Source organism: Macrobrachium nipponense, chromosome 21, assembly GCF_015104395.2.
Source record: "Macrobrachium nipponense isolate FS-2020 chromosome 21, ASM1510439v2, whole genome shotgun sequence".
NCBI classification, from domain to species: Eukaryota; Metazoa; Arthropoda; class Malacostraca; order Decapoda; family Palaemonidae; genus Macrobrachium; species Macrobrachium nipponense.
The window spans coordinates 62,036,001-62,058,973 of NC_087212.1; the positions used below are offsets into that span (position 1 = coordinate 62,036,001).

At 40.5% G+C, this 22,973-nt stretch overlaps 2 protein-coding genes across 2 annotated transcripts in view; one reads left to right on the forward strand and one right to left on the reverse strand.

The window, feature by feature from the left end:
* Positions 1 to 7,701, reverse strand: part of LOC135197498 (transmembrane protein 87A-like) — a 212,774-nt gene extending 205,073 nt beyond the window's left edge. The window contains exon 1 of the mRNA XM_064224561.1: positions 7,536 to 7,701. Coding sequence (XP_064080631.1) covers positions 7,536 to 7,655 — 120 coding nt within the window. The 5' untranslated portion in view covers positions 7,656 to 7,701. The remainder of the gene's footprint in view (positions 1 to 7,535) is intronic.
* A 5,315-nt stretch (positions 7,702 to 13,016) lies between these two features.
* Positions 13,017 to 22,973, forward strand: part of LOC135198079 (xanthine dehydrogenase/oxidase-like) — a 49,332-nt gene continuing 39,375 nt past the window's right edge. Inside the window, exon 1 of the mRNA XM_064225503.1 lies at positions 13,017 to 13,282. Within this exon, the coding sequence (XP_064081573.1) occupies positions 13,226 to 13,282 (57 nt within the window). The 5' untranslated portion in view covers positions 13,017 to 13,225. The remainder of the gene's footprint in view (positions 13,283 to 22,973) is intronic.

Consider the following 22,973-nt stretch of genomic DNA (forward strand, 5'->3'; position numbering starts at 1 on the left):
GGGAAGTTTATTGACAAAAGCAACTCCGCAAACATCGACATGGCGTCAATCTTCTAAATACCTATTCAGAGTTGTAAGTAAAAATTTTGAAAGGGTTTTGGTGGTGTGGGCACTGCGTTGGCCACCCTTTTCATTACCCTCTGTTTAAATCTCAAAATATGGCCTTAATTTCCAACTTTGGAGAAAAATGATATTGTTATAATACAATAAAGTTTCATAATACTTTTTTTTTTACATGGCAGATATATACTTAGCTAAGACTCCGTCGTCCCCGACAGAAATTCAAATTTCGCGCCACTCGCTACCGGTAGGTCAGGTGATCTACCTGCCTGCCCTGGGTGGCAGGACTAGGAACCATTCCCGTTTTCTATCATATTTTCTCTCTTCCACCTGTCTCCTGCGGGGAGGCTGGGTGGGCCATTAATCGTATATATCTGCCAGGTAAGTATGTATGAAACTTTATTGTATTATAACAATATCATTTTCATACAATGAACTTACCTGTCAGATATATACTTAGCTGATTGGCACCCTTTGGTGGAGGGTAAGAGACAGCTAATATGGAATAGACAGGTAAACAACATATGTTGTAGGTATAAAAGAAAAAACCTTGGTTCCTACCTGATAGGTGGTAGACTTCGTGGCTGTAGCCCGGTAGTCTGCATCACCTCAAGACTTTAGCGAGATATGTGAACTATGGCTAGAGTTCTTGTGGGTCTGTCGATGGGTATATGAACCGCTTACTCGGCAGAGCCTGAAAGGACTTTGTCAATGGGTACTAGACCACTTCTATGACAACACACCTTATGAAGGAGCACAACCAATCCCGACCACCTGATCCTAACCACCATGTTAGTATATAGAATTGTTCTGAGTTATCCTCGAACTCATTACAAACAACCCATAACTCGAAACTAAAACGCATTCATACAAAAATTCTCAAAAAAAATTTTTAATACTCCTCTAAAAGATATCACAAGAGTTCCTTACTGAACAACAGTGACTGGCCGCCAGTGCAGCACCGAGCCCTCTTTGTCAGCAGAAATCTAGAACATATCTAGTAGAAGGTATGTACAAAGTTAAGGATTGGTGTTTGCTCCCATACCCAGTATCGTATCCGCCGATACGAAAGGCCCCAGAGAAAAACATTTCTCGTAGGTCACGCGAACGTCTTTAAGATAGTGAGATGCAAATACCGAATTGCACCTCCAATATGTCGTATCAATGATTTTCTTTAGCGACATATTCTGAAAAGAGAGAGACGTCGCCACTGCTCTAACTTCAGAGCTTTTACTCTTAAAAGCGAAAGAGTCGTCAGGACAGAACTTGTGAGCATCTGTAATGACGCTCCTTATGAAGAAAGCTAATGCGTTCTTAGACATGATTCTTGTGGGGTCCTTAATCGAACACCAAAGACTTTGTCTAGAGCCTCCCATTTGTTTCTTCCTTTGGAAGTAGAACTTCAAGGCTCTTACAGGGCAAAGAGACCTTTCAGTTTCTCTACCTACTAGACTCGATAAGCCTTTAATCTCGAATCTCTTGGGCCAGGGATTCGAGGGGTTTTCATTTTTCGCTAGAAAAAGTGTTCTAAACGAGCAGAAGGCCGAGTCTCTGTTAAAGCCGACTTCATCTTGAAGGGCGTGAAGTTCACCAACTCTTTTGGCTGTCGCCAAAGATAGGAGAAACAAGCATTTCCTAGTTACATCCCTGAACGACGCTAAATGAGGAGGCTCGAATCTGTCAGACGAAAGGAACTTGAGAACTACATCCAGGTTCCAGCTGGGAGGAGTTAGTTCCTTAGATTTTGTCGTTTCAAACGATCTAATCAAGTCGTGCAGATCTTTATTATCAGCAATCTCTAGGCCTCTGTTTCTGAAGACTGCCGAAAGCATGCTCCTGTATCCTTTGATAGTCGATACAGATAAGTGAGAGACCTCTCTCAGGAACAAAAGGAAATCAGCGATTTCGGTTATAGAGGTACTGGAGGAGGACAACTTCTTAGACTTACACCACCTTCTAAATACCTCCCACTTCAACTGATAGACTCGTCTAGTGGAAGCTCTGCGGGCTCTAGCGATAGCGCTTGCAGCTTCGCGAGAAAAACCCCTCGCTCTGACAAGTCTTTCGATAGTCGAAAGGCAGTCAGCGCAAGAGCGGGGAGGTTTTGATGAAACCTCTCGAAGTGTGGCTGTCTGAGAAGATCCATCCTTCTTGGAAGGGATCTTGGGAAGTCTACTGTCCACTCCAGCACCTCTGCAAAACCAATCTTGTGCTGGCCAAAACGGGGCTATCAGGGTCATCCTTGTCCCGTTGGACGCTACAAACTTTCTCAACACTTGCCCCAGGATTTTGAAAGGGGGAAAAGCGTACACGTCTACATGAGACCAGTCTAGCAGGAAGGCGTCGACCACGAGAGCTCTTGGGTCTTCCACCACTGAGCAAAAGACTTCCAGCCTTTTGGAAAGGAATGTGGCGAACAGATCTACGTGAGGAGTGCCCCAAAGATCCCAAAGACTCTGACACACCTCTGAATGAAGGGTCCATTCTGTGTGAAGAACCTGGCTTCTCCTGCTCAGTCTGTCCGCCCTGACGTTTCTCGTACCCTGAACAAATCTTGTCAGGAGGGAGATGTTCCTCTGTGAGGTCCAAAGTAGCAGATCTCTTGCTATCTCGTATAGAAACAAGGAGTGTGTTCCTCCTTGCTTCCGAATGTAGGACAGGGCGGTAGTGTTGTCCACATTCACTTGGACCACACTGTTTGCCACAAAAGGTTCGAAGAACTTTAGAGCCAAGTGAACTGCTAGAAGTTCTTTGCAATTTATGTGCCAGGACACCAGTGCTGCCTTCCAGGTGCCTGACACTTCTCTCGGTCCTAGTGTTGCTCCCCAACCCTTCTCCGATGCGTCTGAATACAACACTCGGCTTGGGTTCGGAACTTCCAGAGAAATTCCCTTGTTCTCTTTTAGAGGGGACACCACCATTGCAGGTGTGGTTTCATCTCCATTGGAAGGAGAAAACTGTCGGAGAGAAGTCCCGTCTTCCAATTCCATGATCTCCTTAGGAAAAACTGAAGAGGACAAAGATGCAGTCTTCCTAGAGGAAAAAACTGTTTGAGCGAGGAAAGGGTGCCTAGAAGGCTTAACCATTCCCTCGCCGAAGTCCGTTCTTTCCCTAAGAAGAGAGAGACTTTTTCCAAGCCTCTCACGATTCTCTCTTGCGAAGGAAATACTCGAAAACCCCGAGAATCCATCTGAATCCCCAGATAGACCAAGTTCTGTCTGGGAATCAGTTGTGACTTCTCGAGGTTCACGAGTAGTCCCAACGCCTTTATCAGGTCTAGGGTCAAAGAAAGGTCCTCCAAACACTGTCTCTCTGTTCTGGCCCTGATGAGCCAATCGTCCAGATATAGAGAGATGTTGACGCCTTTGAGGTGAAGAAACCTCGCCACATTCTTCATCAGGTATGTGAAGACCTGAGGAGCTGTGGACAGGCCGAAACACAAGGCCCTGAACTGAAAGATCCTTCCCCCCGTCATGAAACGGAGGTACTTCTTCGACGAAGGGTGAATCGGGACATGAAAATAAGCGTCCTGGAGATCCAGCGACACCATCCAATCTCCTTGACGTAAAGCCGCAAGGACTGAGGCCGAAGTCTCCATAGAGAACTTCTCCTTTAGAACGAACTTGTTCAGAGCGCTGACATCTAGTACTGGTCTCCAGCCCCCCGAGGCTTTCGCAACCAGAAAAAGCCGATTGTAAAACCCCGGAGAGTTTTGTTCCAGAACTAATTCTATAGCTCGTTTGTCCAACATTTGATTCACCATCAGACGAAGAGTATCCCTCAGTACAGGGTCCCTGTATCTGGCTGACAGTTCCCGCGGAATTGTCGTTAGGGGAGGACTGTCCTGGAAGGGGATAAGATATCCCTTCCTGATTATGGACATCGAAGAGGCGTCCGAGTTTATGAATGACCAGGCGTCCGCAAATTCGAGAAGCCTGGCACCCACTGGTGTTTGGAGGTTGTCTGTCTCACTTCCCTCTCTTAAAGGGACGGGAAGAAACTTTACCTCTCCTCTCAGGACCTCTTCTCTTAGAGGGAGCTCTGGAGGGAGGGCCTCCTCGAAAGGGCTGAACCGTAGAAGTCGGTCCTTTCTTGTCAACCGCAACTAGGGGTCTCTTCTTCCTTGCAGTTTGCAGGAGAAGATCCTGCGTCGCCTTCTCAGTCAGTGAGCGAGAAATGTCCTTCACTAACTGAGAAGGAAACAAGAAGTCTGACATGGGAGCGAAAACCAGGGCTGCTCTCTGAGGGAGAAACCGCCTTGGTTAAGAAGGCACTAAAAATACTCCTCTTCTTAAGGAGTACCGCTCCAAAAAGAGAGGAGATTTCTCCCGATCCGTCTTGTACTGCCTTATCAATACAAGAAAGAATACTCAGAATGACTTCGGGGTCTAGACCTTCCGAGTCATGAGCCTTCTTAGACATCACCCCAAGGGACCAGTGTAGGAAATTTAACACTTCCAAAACATGGAAGAGGCCCTTGAGGAGATGATCCGTCTCAGAAATCGCCCAAGTCACACGAGCTCCATTCAAAGCGTCTCTCCGCGATGAATCAACCAAGGTTGAAAAGTCCGCTTCAGCTGCCGCTGGGAGAGAAAGGCCCATGTTCTCCCCAGTTCGGTACCAGAAACCTCTTTACAAAGAAAGTATGGCTGGAGGCATACAGAAGGTGGTTCTGCCCAGATCCTTCTTCGACAACATCCATTTGTCCAGAGACTGTAGAGCTCTCTTCATAGAGATCGTAGGTCTCATCTTCAACACCGACGAAGACTTCGGTACGATCGCACTCGAAAACAGTGATCGAGGCGAAGGAGGAGCCGCAGGAGTCAACGAATCTCCATACTCCTGCAAAAGAAGGTCTGTCAGAACTCTATAGTTAGAGAATCCTTCTCTACCGCTAACTTCGTCTTCCGAATCTCCTTCCACACCGTGCGGAGAATCGGCCTGAAAAACGAGAGGATCTTCATCAAGTTCTCTCTCTACTGGAGACAAACTCCTACTAGGAGAGGGACTCATAGAGTGAATAGACTCTCTCTCAAGTCTACAAGTAGTCTCGCGTCTGCTTGACTTCTCATGCCTGGAAAGCTCTTCGCGCTTGGCTGGCGCCTCGCGCTTGTCTGGCGCCTCGCGCTTGTCTGGCGCCTCGCGCTTGTCTGGCGCCTCGCGCTTGGCTGGCGCTTCTCGCTTGGCTGGAGCTTCTTGCTTGGCTGGCATCTCGCGCCTGGCTGACGCCTCGCGCTTGTCTGGCGCCTCACGCAAAGCTGACTCCTCGCGCCTGGCTGGCGTCTCGCGCTTGGCTGAATCCTCGCGCCTGGCTGGCGCCTCGCGTTTGGCTGATTCCTCGCGCCTGGCTGGCGCCTCGCGCCTGAGCGTATCCTTATCTAGAGCAACTCGCTCGGATAGCTCCTGACGCTTGCAAGAATCTTCGCGCCTGGAAGACGTCCCACGCTTGTAAGGCTCTTCATGCCTGGAGGACGCTTCACGTCTGGCAGGCGAAAGAAGACGAGACTTCTTAATAGGAAGTCTAGCGTCCTTCTTGCGAGGGGGATCCCTCAAAAGAACTCCAACCAAAGGGGCTAACTGCTCTTGTACTGCTAGCAATATCCTCTTGGAAGCCACACCAGCGTCCTCTTCAATAGAAGAAGCCGGAGAACTCGAAGGAGTGCGATCCTCAAATACCGTTCGAGGAGGCGTCGAGACCAGCTTAGCCTTCTTGATAGAAGAGGGGGCTTCCTCCGAGAAGCGCTCCAGGCTCGAGTCAAATGCGCGTTCTTTCCAGTGCCTTTTCAGTGGCCTAGAAAGATCCGAGTCCTTCCACCCTCGTTTAGGTGAAGGAGAACCGGACGACGAGAAACAATCTCGTAGGACGCTTCTATTAAAGCGGTCCTGAGCAGACTGTAGCGAAACAGAACCTGCTGAAGGGAAGCCTGACCGTTGGGGATTCCCCACAACCTCCATACGACTTTCGACTTTCCTTCTCCTCTGGGTATGTGAGTTTGGAAGAGGTCTAGGCCTGGGAGCATCGTAGGGACGGTCAGACGCCCCCTCCACAACACTGGGAACACTCACTTCACTAAGTAATTCACTATCACTTCCCTTACCTTGCATGGCCGCCATCTTTGTCTTCATTTTACGAAGAGTAGCCTTCAGATTGGCGATTTCAGAAGCCGAATCCGAATGCAAAGCCTGTGAGGGTTCAGATACATAGGGAGAATCAAATTCATTAATAATAGAAGAGTTAGACTCAGAAAAAGGCTCAATAGGCCTTGTACTCACACTCTTTTGTGCAGCCCGTCTAATTCTATCCCTCTTTAACTTCTTCAAGTAAGAAGTTAGAGTCTTCCATTCATTAGCATTCAACTTTTCACACTCAATACAGGTGTTAGCTAGAGAACAGTCAAACCCCCTACATTTACGACATACAGTGTGAGGATCAACCGAAGCCTTCGGTATCCTCACCTTGCAGCCTAGCCTACATTCACACACACACTCACACTAACACTTGAATCAGACATTCTATCAGAAAAATCAAAAGCAAGTCCAAATTCAGTCCACAGTAGCGAATGCCAAAACAACGATCCAGTACGTCACCAAGAAATCCAATATAGATGATCAAAAAAGTCTTGAAAAGCGAATTCCAGTCAGGAGGTAGTAACAACAATGTTGATACCACCGGCGACAGAGAAAATATGATAGAAAACGGGAATGGTTCCTAGTCCTGCCGCCCAGGGCAGGCAGGTAGATCACCTGACCTACCGGTAGCGAGTGGCGCGAAATTTGAATTTCTGTCGGGGACGACGGAGTCTTAGCTAACCTATATCTGACAGGTAAGTTCATTGTATGAAATACTTACTTTAAAAGGAGAGTACTATAGCAGAGGTCTTTTGCTCCTTCTCTCACCAACAACTCGTGACTGATGACCATCTCCGGTGTCAGGACGTGTTAAAAGTACTTTTTCGGAGGGTGGCCTAGCCGTGGTAGTCGGTGAGTTGGCCAGTCCACGCGGTGTTTTACCCTACCTATGGGTAGAAGTACAGTAAAAGGAATAAAACGGTTGCAATTAGGGACAAAGGGAACATTACCTTATTCTTGTGACAACTACAGTGCACAAATGAGGTGCACTGTCTGCACTACCCCACTAAGGGAAGAACCTTAGAAAGGCCTTCGACCCCCAAACTAACCACAAATCTTGACCCTGCAATGTCTTCCAAGCTCTCGTCGTCTGACCTGACCTAACCTACCTGGCCCCTAAGATCACCCACAGCCTAGCTGGCCTACAACCTTGCCTTTGAATGCTAACACAACACCATTAACGAGGGGCATTTACCAATTACTTCAACATCCGGCACCTTACTTTTCCCAGACAACCCGAACAACCAGTAGCTAATTGCGTTGCCTGGCCTACTAGGCAGAGCAGTGTCAGGGTGGTCTCCCTTCATCAGACTACTCAAGGGAGCTCCTCCATGACAGACACTCACCTTATCTGTGACGAGGTGCCAGACGCCCTGCTCTGGCGAAGAAGTCGCAACCAATGCAAAATAAGTCGCCGAGAAGAGGAAAACGAAAATTCTGTTGTTATCGCGGAACATTTTCGTCATATCTTGCCAGCCATGAACAGCGAACGTCAACAAACAACGGGCTTACGATTCGAATCTCCTGCAAGTAGGATCGAAAAGTCTACCCGGGAACTTTTAGAGGTTCCGAAGGGATTCGGCTGTCACAGGAAAAGCCGAAATCTGCTTGATAACAGTTTTTTTTTTTCTTAATCGCGCAATTGTCGTTTGTAAGAAATTTTTTTTCTCACTATGAGAACCCATGACTAGCAACTACAGGATAATATTTAACAAAATGTAGTTTGTTACCGTCATGATTCATAATGTGACAGTATGTGAGCTAAGTCCATTGAAAAGTAAGTAAACGTGGTTGAATGGAATATAATTAATAAGGAATATAAAATTCGGCCAAAGTTCAAGCGCTTACACCGATGAAGTCATTCTGCGCTGAAGTGAAATTAAGAATAAAAAAATTTTTAAATGTGAAACAGGACGGAAACTTCTCATTTACACTCTGAAAACATCGCTAGAAGAGGGTAGAAAGTGAGACGTTAGAGAAAGAAAATAAGAACGGAGGTGCAGTAAAAGGAAATGATAGGAGTTGCAGCAAAGGGCCGAAGGGACGGTACAAAGAATAATGCACCGTGCACCGAGTGAGGTGCATTAACAGGACATTTTCATTTTGTTCAATTGTACGTTTTGAAAATAGGTTACTTCTTGTATATCCAATAACTGTCTTTTAGTGTTTTCTGGTCAATATCGTAGCTCCTGCAGAATAGAGAGTCTTCAGCCCCTTTTAAAATTTGCTCTCTTCTTGACCTTCACTTCAGTCGGTATTTTGTTGTACAGCTTAAGTGCGCAATTGCAATCTTCAAATGCTCTCTTGCCTGATTTAAGTTCTAGGTTCAAATGGCCTAGTGTTGTAAGGACGGCATTCGGACGAATGTTCGCCCTTCAATTGTAAAAATCTGTATATCCATATGTCCTTTCTTTTCTTCCAGGAACTAAAATGTAGAGCATTTTACGCCCTTTCTTTTGGTGTATTTATGTCGGGAATCTGTTCCCTCTATGCAATATCCATGCATTTTCGTCTGTTAAGAAACACATTCACAGGGGGGCCCTATCCTTTTTTGCTTATGTTTGTTAGTGCGTGCATGATGGACACTACGCTTCCGTCCGCACGCCGCCTTATGTACAGCCTCGTTTGCCGAATAAAATTTCCCCTACGGGCTGCTCTTGAGCAAGAGCCCGTGCTGGCACAAAGCCAGCTTAATCTTAAACAACAACAACGAATAAAATGTCTACGGGCTGCTCTTGGAGCTTAATCTCAAACAACAACGAATGAAATTAGTTCGCTTGCTTTCCTCGCTTACTCAGTCCTCGCAGTATATGCTTCACTTGCATAAAAGTTGCATTTCTGATTTCAGTAGATACCAAACTTTCCATTTGCCATAATTTATACCATATCATTTATAATTGAGCAAAATTTAGTCTCTGTTGAGTTTTTTTTTCTTTCTTTTTTTCCTGTATGCTGACTGATCTTCAGGATATAATGTTGAATTGTTTCAACTCCACGCTTGTCCGTGAACTACGTACCGTTTCAGTAAGTTTTGATTGATAAGTACAATGGTTCGATATTGGCCTATAGAAGCTTAGATTTTCTTGATCACCTTTTCCTTTGTAGGCCGGCTTTATACAAACAAGGTTTTCACTATTTAGGAGGGATGCCTGTGCTAAACTCATTTGGAGAATATCAAAATATAGCTCCCTCAATTGATTGAAGATTTTTAACTTTTAAATCACTTATGGAAAACGGGTCAATTTCACAGTAGGTTTTTTTTTCTTTCTTCGTCGCTTTTTCAAAATTATTCACGTTCAGTTCTTCAAACTTACTGAATTTGCTATTTCTCATTGTGATCACTATGCACTTATTTGTCATCAAATGTTTTATGTTATAACTATGGTGTTACTTTACAACATTTTTACACTTTAAGGTGGTGCTAGTACATTCATTTGATTTGTGATTTTCGCCACATTTAGGGCACACTTGTCATTTTTACAATTTATTGCGCTATGACCAAATTCTTGACATTTATACAGCACTGACAGGGCATGTAACAGTCGTACGCACTACAACGGTTATACAGTGTATACTGCACAACTTAATTGTCACCTCTATCATATATAGCCTTTTGTATTTGTGGTGTGCATTTGATGTTATAGTGCTTATATAATTATGTCATTTTTGGCTTTCATTTCCTATACAATTTTCAGGTCGTCATTGTCAGAAATAAGATTATCTATCCATGGATTTTTCTTTTCAATGTTTTTGACAATGTCACCTTCGTCCTTCGAGACATACTACTTTTAGTTTAGGTTTAAGTTTACTCTTCTAATTTACTGATATATTGCTGATTTCCTGAGCCGTGACCATGAATACCACCATAGATATAAAATGCCATGTGAACTCGTCACCCATCATTCTCGTAGCAGTTCAAGACAGCAAGAGTAATGGAGGACATGGATTTGCTAAACCTCATATCTGAGAACCTATTATCAAATATATCTTCGGATAAGTTGTATTCAGTGTCATATTTAGCTATATCTGAAGTTCTCAAATTATATCAAGCATACAGAAAATCTTGAATCCAAAATATATTTTACTCAAAATTGAAAACATAGGCAGCGGTGGGTAATTAATTAATCCCTTGAACTCTAGTCTGCACATACCACTTGACCTGCAATAGCATTTTTTAGTCTCTCTGTGTCTTTTATTATATAATAAATGAAATCTATATTGATTTTACTGTTTTATTTCAGTTCATTTGTAACTTTTGAAAAATAACCGAATATTAGTGTACTACACACACACTCACACACTGCTTTCTCTTCCGTTTCTCCTTTTTTCTTTTATTCCGATGAATTGCATGGTGAATGGTGATGTCCAGGAATGCAGTAATTATAGAGGTACCAAACTAATGTCTCACACGTTGAAGATTTTGGAAAGAATAATAGATGGCAGGCTGAGAGAGGAAGTGAGAATAGGGAAAGAACAGTTAGGATTAATGGAGGGAAGCGGCACAATGGATGGAATATTTTGCATAAGGCAGCTGATGGAGAAATTCAGAGAAAAACGACGAGACCTGCATCTGGTATTCATAAACCTTGAAAAGGCCTATGACAAAGTGCCAAGGAAAGAAATATGGAGATGTTTGAGGGAGAAGGTGGTGCCGGAAAAGTATGTCAGAATTATTCAGGAGATGTACAGAAATGTGTAGACTAGAGTTAGAAGCAGTGTTGGAGAGACAGATGGATATGAGATAGGAGTTGGATTAATCCAGGGGTCGGGACTTAGGCCATTCATCTTCAACATCGTGATGGATGTAATGACTAAGGATGTTAGATAAGCAGTGCCATTGTGCATATTATATGCAGATGACATTGTGTTGTGTACAGAGGGGAGGGAGGAGTTGGATGAGAGGTTGGAGAGGTGGAGAGCAGCACTTGAGGAGAGAGGAATGAGAGTAAGCAGATAAAAACCCGAATATATGTGTTCCAGTATTACTGAAGATGGTGGAAATAGCATAAGATTGGGTGAGGAAGAAATAAAGAGAGTACGGAAGTTTAAGTACTTGGAGTCCATATTAGAGGATAGTGGAAGTATGGACCAAGAGGTGAGACATCGAATTCAGGTAGGTTCCTCTGAAATTAAAGGGAAAGTTTCATAGGACGGTGGTCAGACCAGCAATTTTATACGAAACAGAAAGAAGCAAGTACTATGAGGAAAACAGAGGAGAAGAAGGTGGATGTGGCAGAAATGAGAAAGTTGAGTTAGATGTCGGGAGTAACAAGGGAAGATAGGATTAGAAATGAATGTATAAGGGGATCGACAACGGTAGTTGAAATATCAAAGAAAATACAGGATGAAGGCTTCGATGGTATCGACACCTGTTACGAAGAGAGGAACATCAAGCAGGAAGACATACGATGGAAATGAAAGTGCGGGGTAGAAGGAAGAAGGGAAGACCAAGAAAGAGATGGCGTGATTGTATAGGGGAAGATATGTTATGGAAAGGTATTAACGAGAACGATGCACAGGACAGAAATCGATGGAGACGATTCATTCATAACGGCGACCCCATGTAAAAATGGGTTAAGCTGGGAAGAAGAAGAATTGCATGGTGGTGATTAGTTAAGGGTGAACATGTTTGATTGTGAATTTTCCTAAACCCCCCAAAACAGATAGACCAAGTGATGGCCAAGCGTCATGCTTCGAAAAATAAAAAGGGACGATGATACATAAAATCACTGGTCTTACCTACAGGTGTGGGTGTCCGGTTTGTGGGGAGGGCAGCGGAAATAATCAGCAGTATTAGTTCAAGCAGAAGAAGAAGAAAACTGGGAGAGCTTCTAACCAAGAATAGCAACAGCACTCTACGAACCACACCGAAGACAATTATTGTTATCTATTATGAAAAAAAGAAAATCAGACAGAATAATAGTTACATGGCCGACATTTCTGTTTAATAAAATAGGTAGTAAGCAACTAATATTATGTTGGAACCTTCAGGAAGTCTGAGGATACTATTCCAGCAGATGCTTACCATGAAGACACTGTCTCATACGTCAAGGTCGCGAAAACCGGATTTTTAAAGGTCTACAGTTTGACTTGCGTCAAAATATAAACTTGATAATTTGCCATTTTCTACGCATAAAACTTTGTAATAGTTAATTCGACGTAATGATCGCCAAGTGCATAAAAATGCGACGCTATTAGATTCACCAGTGGCCGGAAGCTATCGATATGTGGAGCAGTGAATATATAGTAGTTTGAAACTATAGTGGAATGGAATATAGAATTTTGGCTAAAGGCCAAGCGCTGGGACTATGACGTTGTTCAGCGCTGAAAGGTGTAACAGGAGGAAACCCTCGCAGTTGCACTATGACACAATTGTAATGAGAGGGTGGAAAGTAAGATGAAAGAAAGAGAACATGAACAGAGGTACAGCAAAACGAACGAAAAAGGTAACAGCTAGTAGCCTACAGTCCAATGCATGAGGTACACTGACGGCACTTTCCCCTAAACCCCAACGGGATGTAACTATAATAGACTGTAAACTCTACTGAAAACAACGAAGTAGATTATCAGAGAGAGATTAGTAAATTTTGAAATAAATGTCTGGTTCCTGACTACACTTGTCATGGAATAGAAGAGCCCAAACGGATTATGTTCGGGACAACGTCAAGTCCGTCTTAATATGAGCGAGAAAAAAATTACTTCTCCTATTCCCAACGGACCTTCATAACCAATCACGAAAAACCTGAAGGGTCTTTCAGCCAATAGGAACGATCGAAGTAGGTCTCAGGAAGGAGGGACACTGCCGCCCCCATATAATCTTCTCGAGCTGGTAGTCGCCCGTAGCCCCACTAAGGTTACATACCGAACGTTGTGGTCCGAGACCTTCTGTCAGTGAGTTGAGCTGAGTCCAGACGTCAGTATGTAACTAACCAAGTGAGAGTAAGGTGTGTCTCAAGTTCTGCGTAGATCTACTGGCTGTTCGTCTCTTTTCACAGAAGCTGTGGCCATCGTAGTGTAGGAATCTTAGAAAACAACAATGCCAGACGCAAAGGGCGCTAGTAGTGCTCTCGTTTTTTTCGTCAATGGTCGTAAGGTATGAAACTTCAACTGTTTAACTTGCCCGCCTTTATTTATTTTCTTTTTTATTTATTTATTTACTTTTTTTTTTGCAATAGATTCCAAGTTGAAATTGAAAGGCTTATTAGTTTAGGCTTTGGTCATTCTTAGGCATTAAACTTGATTGGTTTTACGTAATTGCAGTATCTCGAAGCTTAATTCTATCACTTAACATGCGTTGCAGTTAATTACGTCAAAGCACGACGTTGGTATATATAATATATATATAATTATATATAATTATATACCTATATATATATATAGATATATATATATATAATATATTATATAACATATACAGTATATGTTTGTGTGTGTGTGCTGTGTGTATTGCATACCTACATACATACATGCGTATTGGCAGAACATTCGCACAGTTGCACTTGCAAGTAACATTTTTTTCAGTAACTTGTCAGTCAGTTTATGGCGTTGATTATCCAAGTTTAAATAGATCAACTTTTTTAATGCTAAGTCAATGATGATGGTGAATGTTGAGAGGAAAAGGTTCCTTGAATTCATTTTCTGTTAATAAACTATATATTCTCACTGCATTGTTCTACCTGAAAAGGCTTATTCAGTTGACACGCGTGGCCTTCAAGGCCACTTCTGCCTATCTTTAGACCTCATATTTCATTAACGTGACCCTTATTACTAGTTCACCGTGTTCCGGATGCCACGTCACACAAACCTCAAATTCAGGTCAGCTTACAGTAGCTTTCGAACTGGGTAGCTTCATTGTAACCTTCCTCCAAAAATAGAAGTTATCTTGTTATCTTTCTCCGATCAACTGTTTTGAATGATCAAGGTCGGAATTGAATTGCAGCGCGACTTTCAGTATGTTTTGGCAGTATTAAGGCATTCTCTGTATAACAACCCTCAACTACATTGAAGTAGGGCATCTTTAATTTGTGTGATAAATGGAGGGCTTTCAGTTCCTGTCACTTTGTCTTTAGCTTGTTCTAAGTTATTAAAAGGGACAAAGAAGTTACCAGGTCATCTTTCACCACTTTCAGGAAATTCTCCATAACACTTTAAAGTGGCTCGCTGGAGATAATGTTTGACATTATCTCCATTATTAATGTCAACGTTATTTTTATTTTCTTAATAGGAACACGTGTATATTTTGCGGCAACTTTCATATTGACATTTTATCATGTCTGCCGACATCATTAGCATTGATTTCCTCATCGAAATGAAAGGTAGATCTATATCACTATTCCGCGGCGGCTAGACTGTGGCAGTTGCGGTTTTTCTATGCAGGTTTACCTCCTGAACAAGAATTTTAAGTAATATTTAGGGGCTCGTACTAAACACGGCGAAAATTCATTTGACGCCCCAATTCCTGGTGGCTTTTGTATTCGCGGGGACGAACGATACGGATGCTTATATATAGAAATACCAAAAGAAAATATCAACGTTTCGAGAATTTTGCCAATGGCTCTGAGTGCTACGTCTATTTGATACTTTCTTGGAGAACTTATAACCAGTTTGTGACTGTGGATGAACCCAGACAGAGTTGCCCAGTGTAACTAAGATATATATTTACGCTAATTTGCCAATGTTTGCTATCAGAACATGAATGTATTCCATAGACCATTAATGGCCAAAAATAAATAATGACATAGCTTATAAACAAGTAGGGGAGATATTTATGGTTACATCATTGCTTGCTGTAATCTTATAGATATTAGTAAAATGCAAAAGTATATGCATACATTTTTACCTATTAGCAGACGCCAGGTATGTGATATTGTACCATAATAAGTTTAGGAGAAAATTTATTTGAGATTTGCCAAATTGTCTGGTTGGGTAGTTTTTTAACTGTATTTCGATAAAAACTACAACGTATTAAGATAACCGACGTTCGCTATCAAGATGCGAGCAACTACTAATCATATCAGACCCGATGTGGCATCGTTTTTCGGGAGTATCTTCAAGGATTTTAGTCGGACAGTTATGACAGTTTAACACAATGTTTACAGTACCCCGCCGTAATTTATAATGCTATAATGTCATAGGAGTTAGTCAAATTTATATACTTCAGGAGTTTACTCCTTTACTCTTAAGATTTTAGGTTGTAGTCAGTGAGAACCACACACCTGAGCAAAGATTCAAACAAGTCCACTTACCCCCTCCTCTTCATCAGTTCCCTCCTTCCCCAACAAACAAGCTCCCACAGTACCCCGCGAATACCCACCCATCTGTCACTTCTACCTCCTCCTCCCCCCTCTAGATCTCTCTCTTTCTCGTCTGAATTACCCAACACTCTTGAAAATATAAATACATACATATTTCAACTCAAATGTGTCTATCCCAACAATGAGTTTAGTGGTTTTTGCTTATGTGCTCCACTATGATGCTCAACCTGATTCTACTGTGTTGCCTAAGAATTGTCGTGGGAAATTATATTTATGATCTTGTAGTACGGGAGATAGCTCGATTTATTCAAGTGAAAAGAGGAATAGATATAAATGCTTTAAACTACTGGCTCGAGCGCCCCTTTGAAATCAATGAATTTCTGCCGAGCTTCAGCCTGATAGTACTAGCCGTAGGAACTATTTAAAGGGGGGGGGGGGTGGCGATTTCACGGTTATTCATGTTATGAGGTGAATGCAAAAAAAAAAAAAAAAAAAAAAAAAAAAAAAAAAAAAAAAAAAAAACTCAGGTGCTTGGGTACACTACACAGCAATAATAATGGCAGAAGTTTATGCCTGCCATAGACGGTAGTCAGAAGGGTTTTAGGGGGTTGGGTTAACAAGTTAATTCAAGTGAAAATAGGAATGAATGAAAAATGTTTCAAACTGAAGATTAGGTACTGTATTCTTGAAAAACACAAATAACAGAAATTTCCAGTTGATAGTTTGGTGGGACAGAAAACTCAAAGTGGGGAGGCCGATATACTATTCATTCGTACCTGCTCCATGCGGCAATAACAAGAACTACCGAACTAAAACACAGGCGATAGAAGATTTGAGAGGTGTGGAGTATTTTGTATGTATTATCACTCTCTTTTTCTGTCTGCCGTTATTATTCGTTATTAGAAATGAAACGAAAAATAATAAAACTTGTCACTGTTTAAATGGGGGGAAGGGGTGGGGGGGAAGGTTTCATGAACTTTCCGTAGGCCTTCATCAGCTTAATTTGCAATAGTGTCACTTCGGCCGTATTCTAGGCCTACTCAATTCATAGCCTAATTAATGCACTGTGCTCAATGTCGACGCACTGCGGCTGCTGCCGCATTCTGGATTGAAGTTAGTTGATGCTTCTCAGTGCTTCGATGATAATATTTTTGGTAAGTTAATGGCGGTGAGGAAGTATACGCTGAATAAAAAATAAAAGCTCTGTAGTTTAGGAAAATAAATAAATTTACATTTGTGAAGTGTAGGCCTGACCTACTTCTCAAATGTGAATTTATTAATTTTCCTACATTATAGAGATTTTATTTTTGTTATATGCCATATGTAGAGACAAACACTCATTGTGAGGCCTCTTTCAGGGAACCAGTGGCCAATGGCAGTAATCAGAATGAGACTTATGAATAACAAAGAGGTTAATTCAGCGTATCCCTCCTCACCATTAAAAATTCATATTTTGCCTGGTAGTGTTCTACTCTCTCTCTCTCTCTTCTTTGCTCTCTCTCTCTCTCCTCTCTCTCTCGTCTCTCTCTCTCTCTCCACCTCTCCTCTGCTCTCTCTCATATATATATATATATATATATATATATATATATATATATATAACTTGATCACGAAGTATATAAAACGTGATGCTATGTATAAATAAAGGTTTTTGCTACGAAGGAAAAATGAAAAGCGAGATGGCCAAGCACTTTCGGTCTAGTGCCGAAAGTGCTTGGCTATCTCGCTTTTCATTTTTCCTTCGTGGCAAAAACCTTTATATAAATATATATATATATATATATATATATATATATGTATGTGTGTGTGTGTGTGTGTGTGTGTGTGTGTGTGTGTGTATATTATATAATATATATATATATATATATATTATATATATATATATTATTTGGTGTTTTCTGAATTTCATATTTGACTGAAATGAATAAATAAGTTTTTGTAATCATTTGAAGTCAAAAAGTATTTTAAAATTTTTCTTTAATTAACATTACCTTTTTTGCTATTTGCATAAATTTACGGTGCTTTCATTGAAAACCATAAAAGTTTTTTTTTTTTTTTTTTTTCATTAAAAGGATGCCTAACTTAATTTTTTGTATATGTAAAAGGTCTGATAAGAACATTTTACGCTGAAGAAAGTCTATGAAATCTGATTTTCAATTTTACAAAGCATGAAAAATTTATACACGAAATTAATTAAGTAGTTGGTTTAAGAAATGTGACTAAAGATGAATATAAAAGTAAAGGTTTACAGTATCTATATAATTTATGCGATTTGATATTTTGAATATTATAATTACTTGTATTTGTATATTGGAATACTGTAGTACAGAAAATGTACCTTGGTGCCTAAAGGAAGATACAGATGGAAATTATATATCTGCAAATATTTCTAAGACAATGAACCAATATGAAATTAAATTTTACGTTGAAATAAAGGGGTTCAATTGCTCTTGTACATTTAGGGTTAAATTAGCAGCTAAGATGTCCGAGTTTTCTGAAGGACCAATAGTAACTAACAGTGTACCAGAGCATAGAAAAGAAGTACCCGTAAATGTAAGTAGCCGACATATTTTAAATATTTATTCCCCAGGTCCAAGTTATTGTGGGGAGGGGGGTGGCGTGGGGGGGGGGGGAATATCTGTATTTCTTCACTTTTCCAAATTGTACATTATCAGTGTTAGCATATTATTTGTTCTGTATTTGATCTGCAATAAAAATGAATCTGAGCTACCAGGTTTGAAAGAGCACACAAAAAAGTAGCTGAAATTCGTTTTACACGAGTGAAAGATGTTTTCAAAAATATCACAGATAGTTTGCATGAATTATGATAATTTTGCCTCGATTGTGACCAATTACATGAAGGCACGAACGCCTGCCTGCGCACAGAGTGAAACTATGCCAAGGTACGAGTGTGGCAGAAATATCGAAGAAATTAATTTACTGGATAAGCGGATTACTCTCCGCACTTAACTTGGGGGAACTAAGAATAAACCGCGGAATTCTTTCAAAATAATAATTATCAAAGCTCAGGCCATCATTCAAAACTGGACACGTAAAGAGACTCGCACTCACCGTTCAAAAATGCATGATCATTTGTCCGGTAATCGGATTTCTTCTCCAGCAATTACGTTTATTACGCCAAATGATGAATTAAAAAGAAGAGTACACGCTCGCCAAGGTTAATTTAACAATACGTGCGAGCGATGGACTATCAAGTAGCAAGGTAATACACCTTACACAACATTAAATGACGGAGATTGAAAAAAGAAATTTTTATTATCATTATTTTTTCAATAAAACGGTATAATGGTCCGAATAACAATCAGTCCCTGGTTAGCGGAGAATGAATAGAAAGGCAAGCAAGTAGAGGTGGTATTTATTCTGATCCAGCGAGCACCAACAAGGAGTAACGGGAATAGTCATTAGCAGAGCGAAGGTATAGTACTACCTGTATGCTGGCGCATAATTCAAGGTACCCGATGGTCCTGTTAAGTTATTTTATATTGTTATTGTGACCCCTTCTTTTCTCTTTCATCACAAAATACCTCGAGGGTGGAGGGGTGACCAGAGAGGCCCCTAATACCAACGAAGGTTATGCTCTGATAGCGCAGCTTGATGGCACTGTCCTTAAAAGTGGCACGAAAGTCTCATCGCCAGATGAATATGACTATACTCTGTTTTTTTCCATCTGTCCATCCGCCTGTGGTGTTTTGGCATGGTAACACTGCGTCCCGGGCTTTAAATAGTTACGCTATGTGTAAGTTTTAGGTAAATAAAAGGATATCTGGGTGTACATTTGCAACTGAAAAGTGTTCTAATAATTTACTTTATGCAAATTACACCGTTAATATTCGAAATAGGATATTATTTAAAGCCCAGGAAGCAGTGTTACCATGCGCAAACACCACAGGCGGATGGACAGGTGAAAAAAAAACAGAGTATGGGCCCACATTCTTCACTTTGGCAAGCACCTGTGCGTAGTAGGTTGGGTCTATTGAGCTCGACTGGATAGGGCCGACTATGCTCTTTATCTATCTATCTATCTATATATATATATATATATATATATATATATATATTATATATATATATATATATATATATATATATATAATGTGTATTTTCACTTGTTAACTGTGATAACGTAGATTCTAAGAGTTTAATTAGTATCGCACCCTTTGGAATGAAAAAAAAAACAGGTGAAATTGACATTTCATTATTTCAGGCGTCCTGACAAAGGCAACATATATATGCTCTAGTTTTCTTGCCTGTTGGATTCTGTATAAGCCTAGTGTTTATCCATTTACCACCATTTGCTCAGTTTGATGTATGGGATATATCAGTTTGATGTATGAGGTACATCGCCCTTCAGTGGCCTGCCTAGTTAGTTAGTTATTTTTATTGACAAGATATACAAAATATAAGTACAAACTTGTCCCCAAAAAGATACAATACAAAAAAATATAGAGTAGATAGCTATCTCTTCTTTTTTCTGTAAGTACAAGGCCCATAATGACAAAAAAAAAAAAAAATACAAACATCAAGTACACATTACATCAGCACATAATATCATATACACGAAAAAGTAAAGAAAAAACATATCCACCTATAAACCTTGGCTTATTATTGTTAAGTCTCAAACACAACGCTTGCAAAAGAGAGAAAAAACCTACTTGAGAAAAAAAAACATAAAACAGAAGACAAAGACGCATATTATTTATAACTAAGAAGAACTTCATAAACATATGCACACAAATCAGTAATATAATTACTTTCATTTAATAAAGTATTCAAAGACTCGTAACTTAAGTTTGGATATTTATGTCTACACGGCATTGACAGAGGACAATTGATGAGAGCGTGTGACTCGTCCTGAATAGAGCTATTATCACAGGCACACACCCTTAACTCTGGAGGAGTTCGGCTCCACCTACCCGTTTCTATACAAAGGTTATGGGACATTAACCGTAAGCGACTGAAAGCTACGCGAATGTAATCAATGACATATAATTTATCGGTATATAATCTATGAACTTCCAAGTTGGGATTCAGTTTGCTTCTGTAAGTAACACATTTAGTTGCTGAAGTTGGTCTATTTCTAATTGATGATACGATGTCGTCTAGTGGGTCAATTTGGTCATTAAAGGTTAGGGAATTTTGAATAAATCTGTACCCAGGGGAATCTGCATCCCTACACATTCCATATACTATATGAAAAGGCTCATCCATATCAGGGTCAGACAACTTTGACATAAGAAAACGTTTCCGTTTTTTGGCCACAATGAATTTCGCTGGGGGTATCCCAGACTCAACCAAACACAAATCTGTACAGGTATTTACCCTCACATCTAGCAAACTTTTGACTAAGTGATTGTAATTACTTATTGGTTTTTGTAATACATTTGTTAACCATGTTTCTGACCCATAAAACAAGGATGAAGTCGCTGCTGCTTCAAAAACTTTCTTCTTAAAATAGAATGGCATCTTAGTATTCGTGTTACAAAATATTGAGAACTTGTTTAAGGTTGATTGTCAGTTAGGCTGATGTAAAGAGAGGCAAGTTTTCAGAGTATGGGCCCACATACACAGCGACCACCGAGGACGGTGGTCTTTCCCAGGGGCGCAGCCGGTTCCAAATAGTTTGTGGGGACAATGGAGTATTTGCGAGCCTGTTCAGGTGGGGGGCGCTGTGAGCCCCCCCAGAAAACTTTTGAAATTTGAGCGCATTTTAGGGGCACTGTAAGGCCTACAAGGGCAGGTACACTAAATAATATGGGTGGTTTAACATTAAGCATCTGAAAACAATTATGTCTCATACGTATGGATGCCATGATATTAATATTTGGTGGACACGCCTACCCTGGCACATATCTAGAATTTGTCAATAGCTGTGCGTTATTGATTTTCAATATAAATATATACATACATATATAAAACCACGATTACAATCTTTTTATACATGAAACAAAACACCTTAAATCCCTTGGAACTTTTCTGCCCTATCTGTTCAAAACATATACTATGAGGGATTAGGATTTTGCCCCTTTCCAGATATACGGTAATGCTAATAATAATGATGATAATAATGATAATGACTAATATTGATTATAATAATTTTCATAATCAAGATATAAATTACATATACTAATACATATAGGATACAGCCTACAGTATATATAAAGGTGCTATATTTACCTTATATTGAGATGCATAGCTTCTGCATACGTAGCTTGGTGATAACTCATACAGAGCACTAGACATTCTTAGAATTTAAAAGTATATAAATGTTCAGCAGAGGGAGGCAATGGCTATATACAGGAAGCCAAGACTTTTATCCTCCTTTCTAACATAGAAGAAAAAAGAAACTACATGTGGTTTAGAAGTTGCCAAATATACTATGTACAAAGTTCAAAAATCTGTTAAAAATGACCAAAACTGGTAACATTTCATAAAATGTTTCTCTTATGCTATTATAATAATGGCGTTTAATAATAGCCATTATTTCAACATCTTATGAACTGTTACCTATTTGGTGGTTCTAACAGATTTATAAACTCTGCACACAGCATATAATTACCACTCACGAAGATGTGTAAGAAACAAAAAGATTTTATAATGACTAAGACAGTGGTATAAAAATGTTTGGTGGAAAATCTGATATTCTAACTGACAGAAATAGGCTATTCCTTGATGATTCTTCCCTAGTTGCATAGACAATGCAGTACCTGGATTTGGATCCTAGTCACATAAATCAGTTGCTTCACTTGAAGATATTTGGCAAAGTCGGGTACAGGATGTCCTGGCTGATTTTCTGAATCTCTCTCTCTCTCTCTCTCAAACTCTCTCTCTCTCTCTCCCTCTCTCTCTCCTTGTTTTTAAATGTGTATCGTTGTTTGGCTTGGCTTTTGAAATGGATGTCTCCAATATCTTCTTGAAGACAATGGATTATGGGAGATGACCACTTTTTTTTTATCTTCATTGGCCTGAGGCGCTACAAGTTACCGTTGTTTGCTATATTTTTATTATTATTTTTTTTTAGAAGTCTGAGATTGCACACTCTTTCATATTTTGGTAACAAGCGAAAGAAATAAGCGCTGAATTCATGCAGTAGGATTTTAAAGACCATTTTATTGATATATGGTAGAGATTATTGATATAGCACCGGAGAACTCGTCATCGTTGCTGCTTCCAGGTAGTCGTCTAGAGTGGACCGTATATCATTGTTACACTATAGGAATCCGGTCATACTGGGTTCTGACGAATCTGACTACATGTATCTGTTCATTCATTCATTATTAATTTATAATAATGATGGAATGCAGGTAAGTTAGCCGCCCAGCCTCCAACCCTTATAGCAAGTCGGAGTATGCGCTATAGTGTACATGAGGTTGGCATATTCGCGTTGTACTAATTTTATCTCTTATCTTAAGTACTATATGAAAGCGAGTAGCCGATTTTGTGCAAGAAACATAATTCGTTTGATTTGAAATGACCTTTGTTTCATCATTTTCTTTAACATTGCAATTTTTT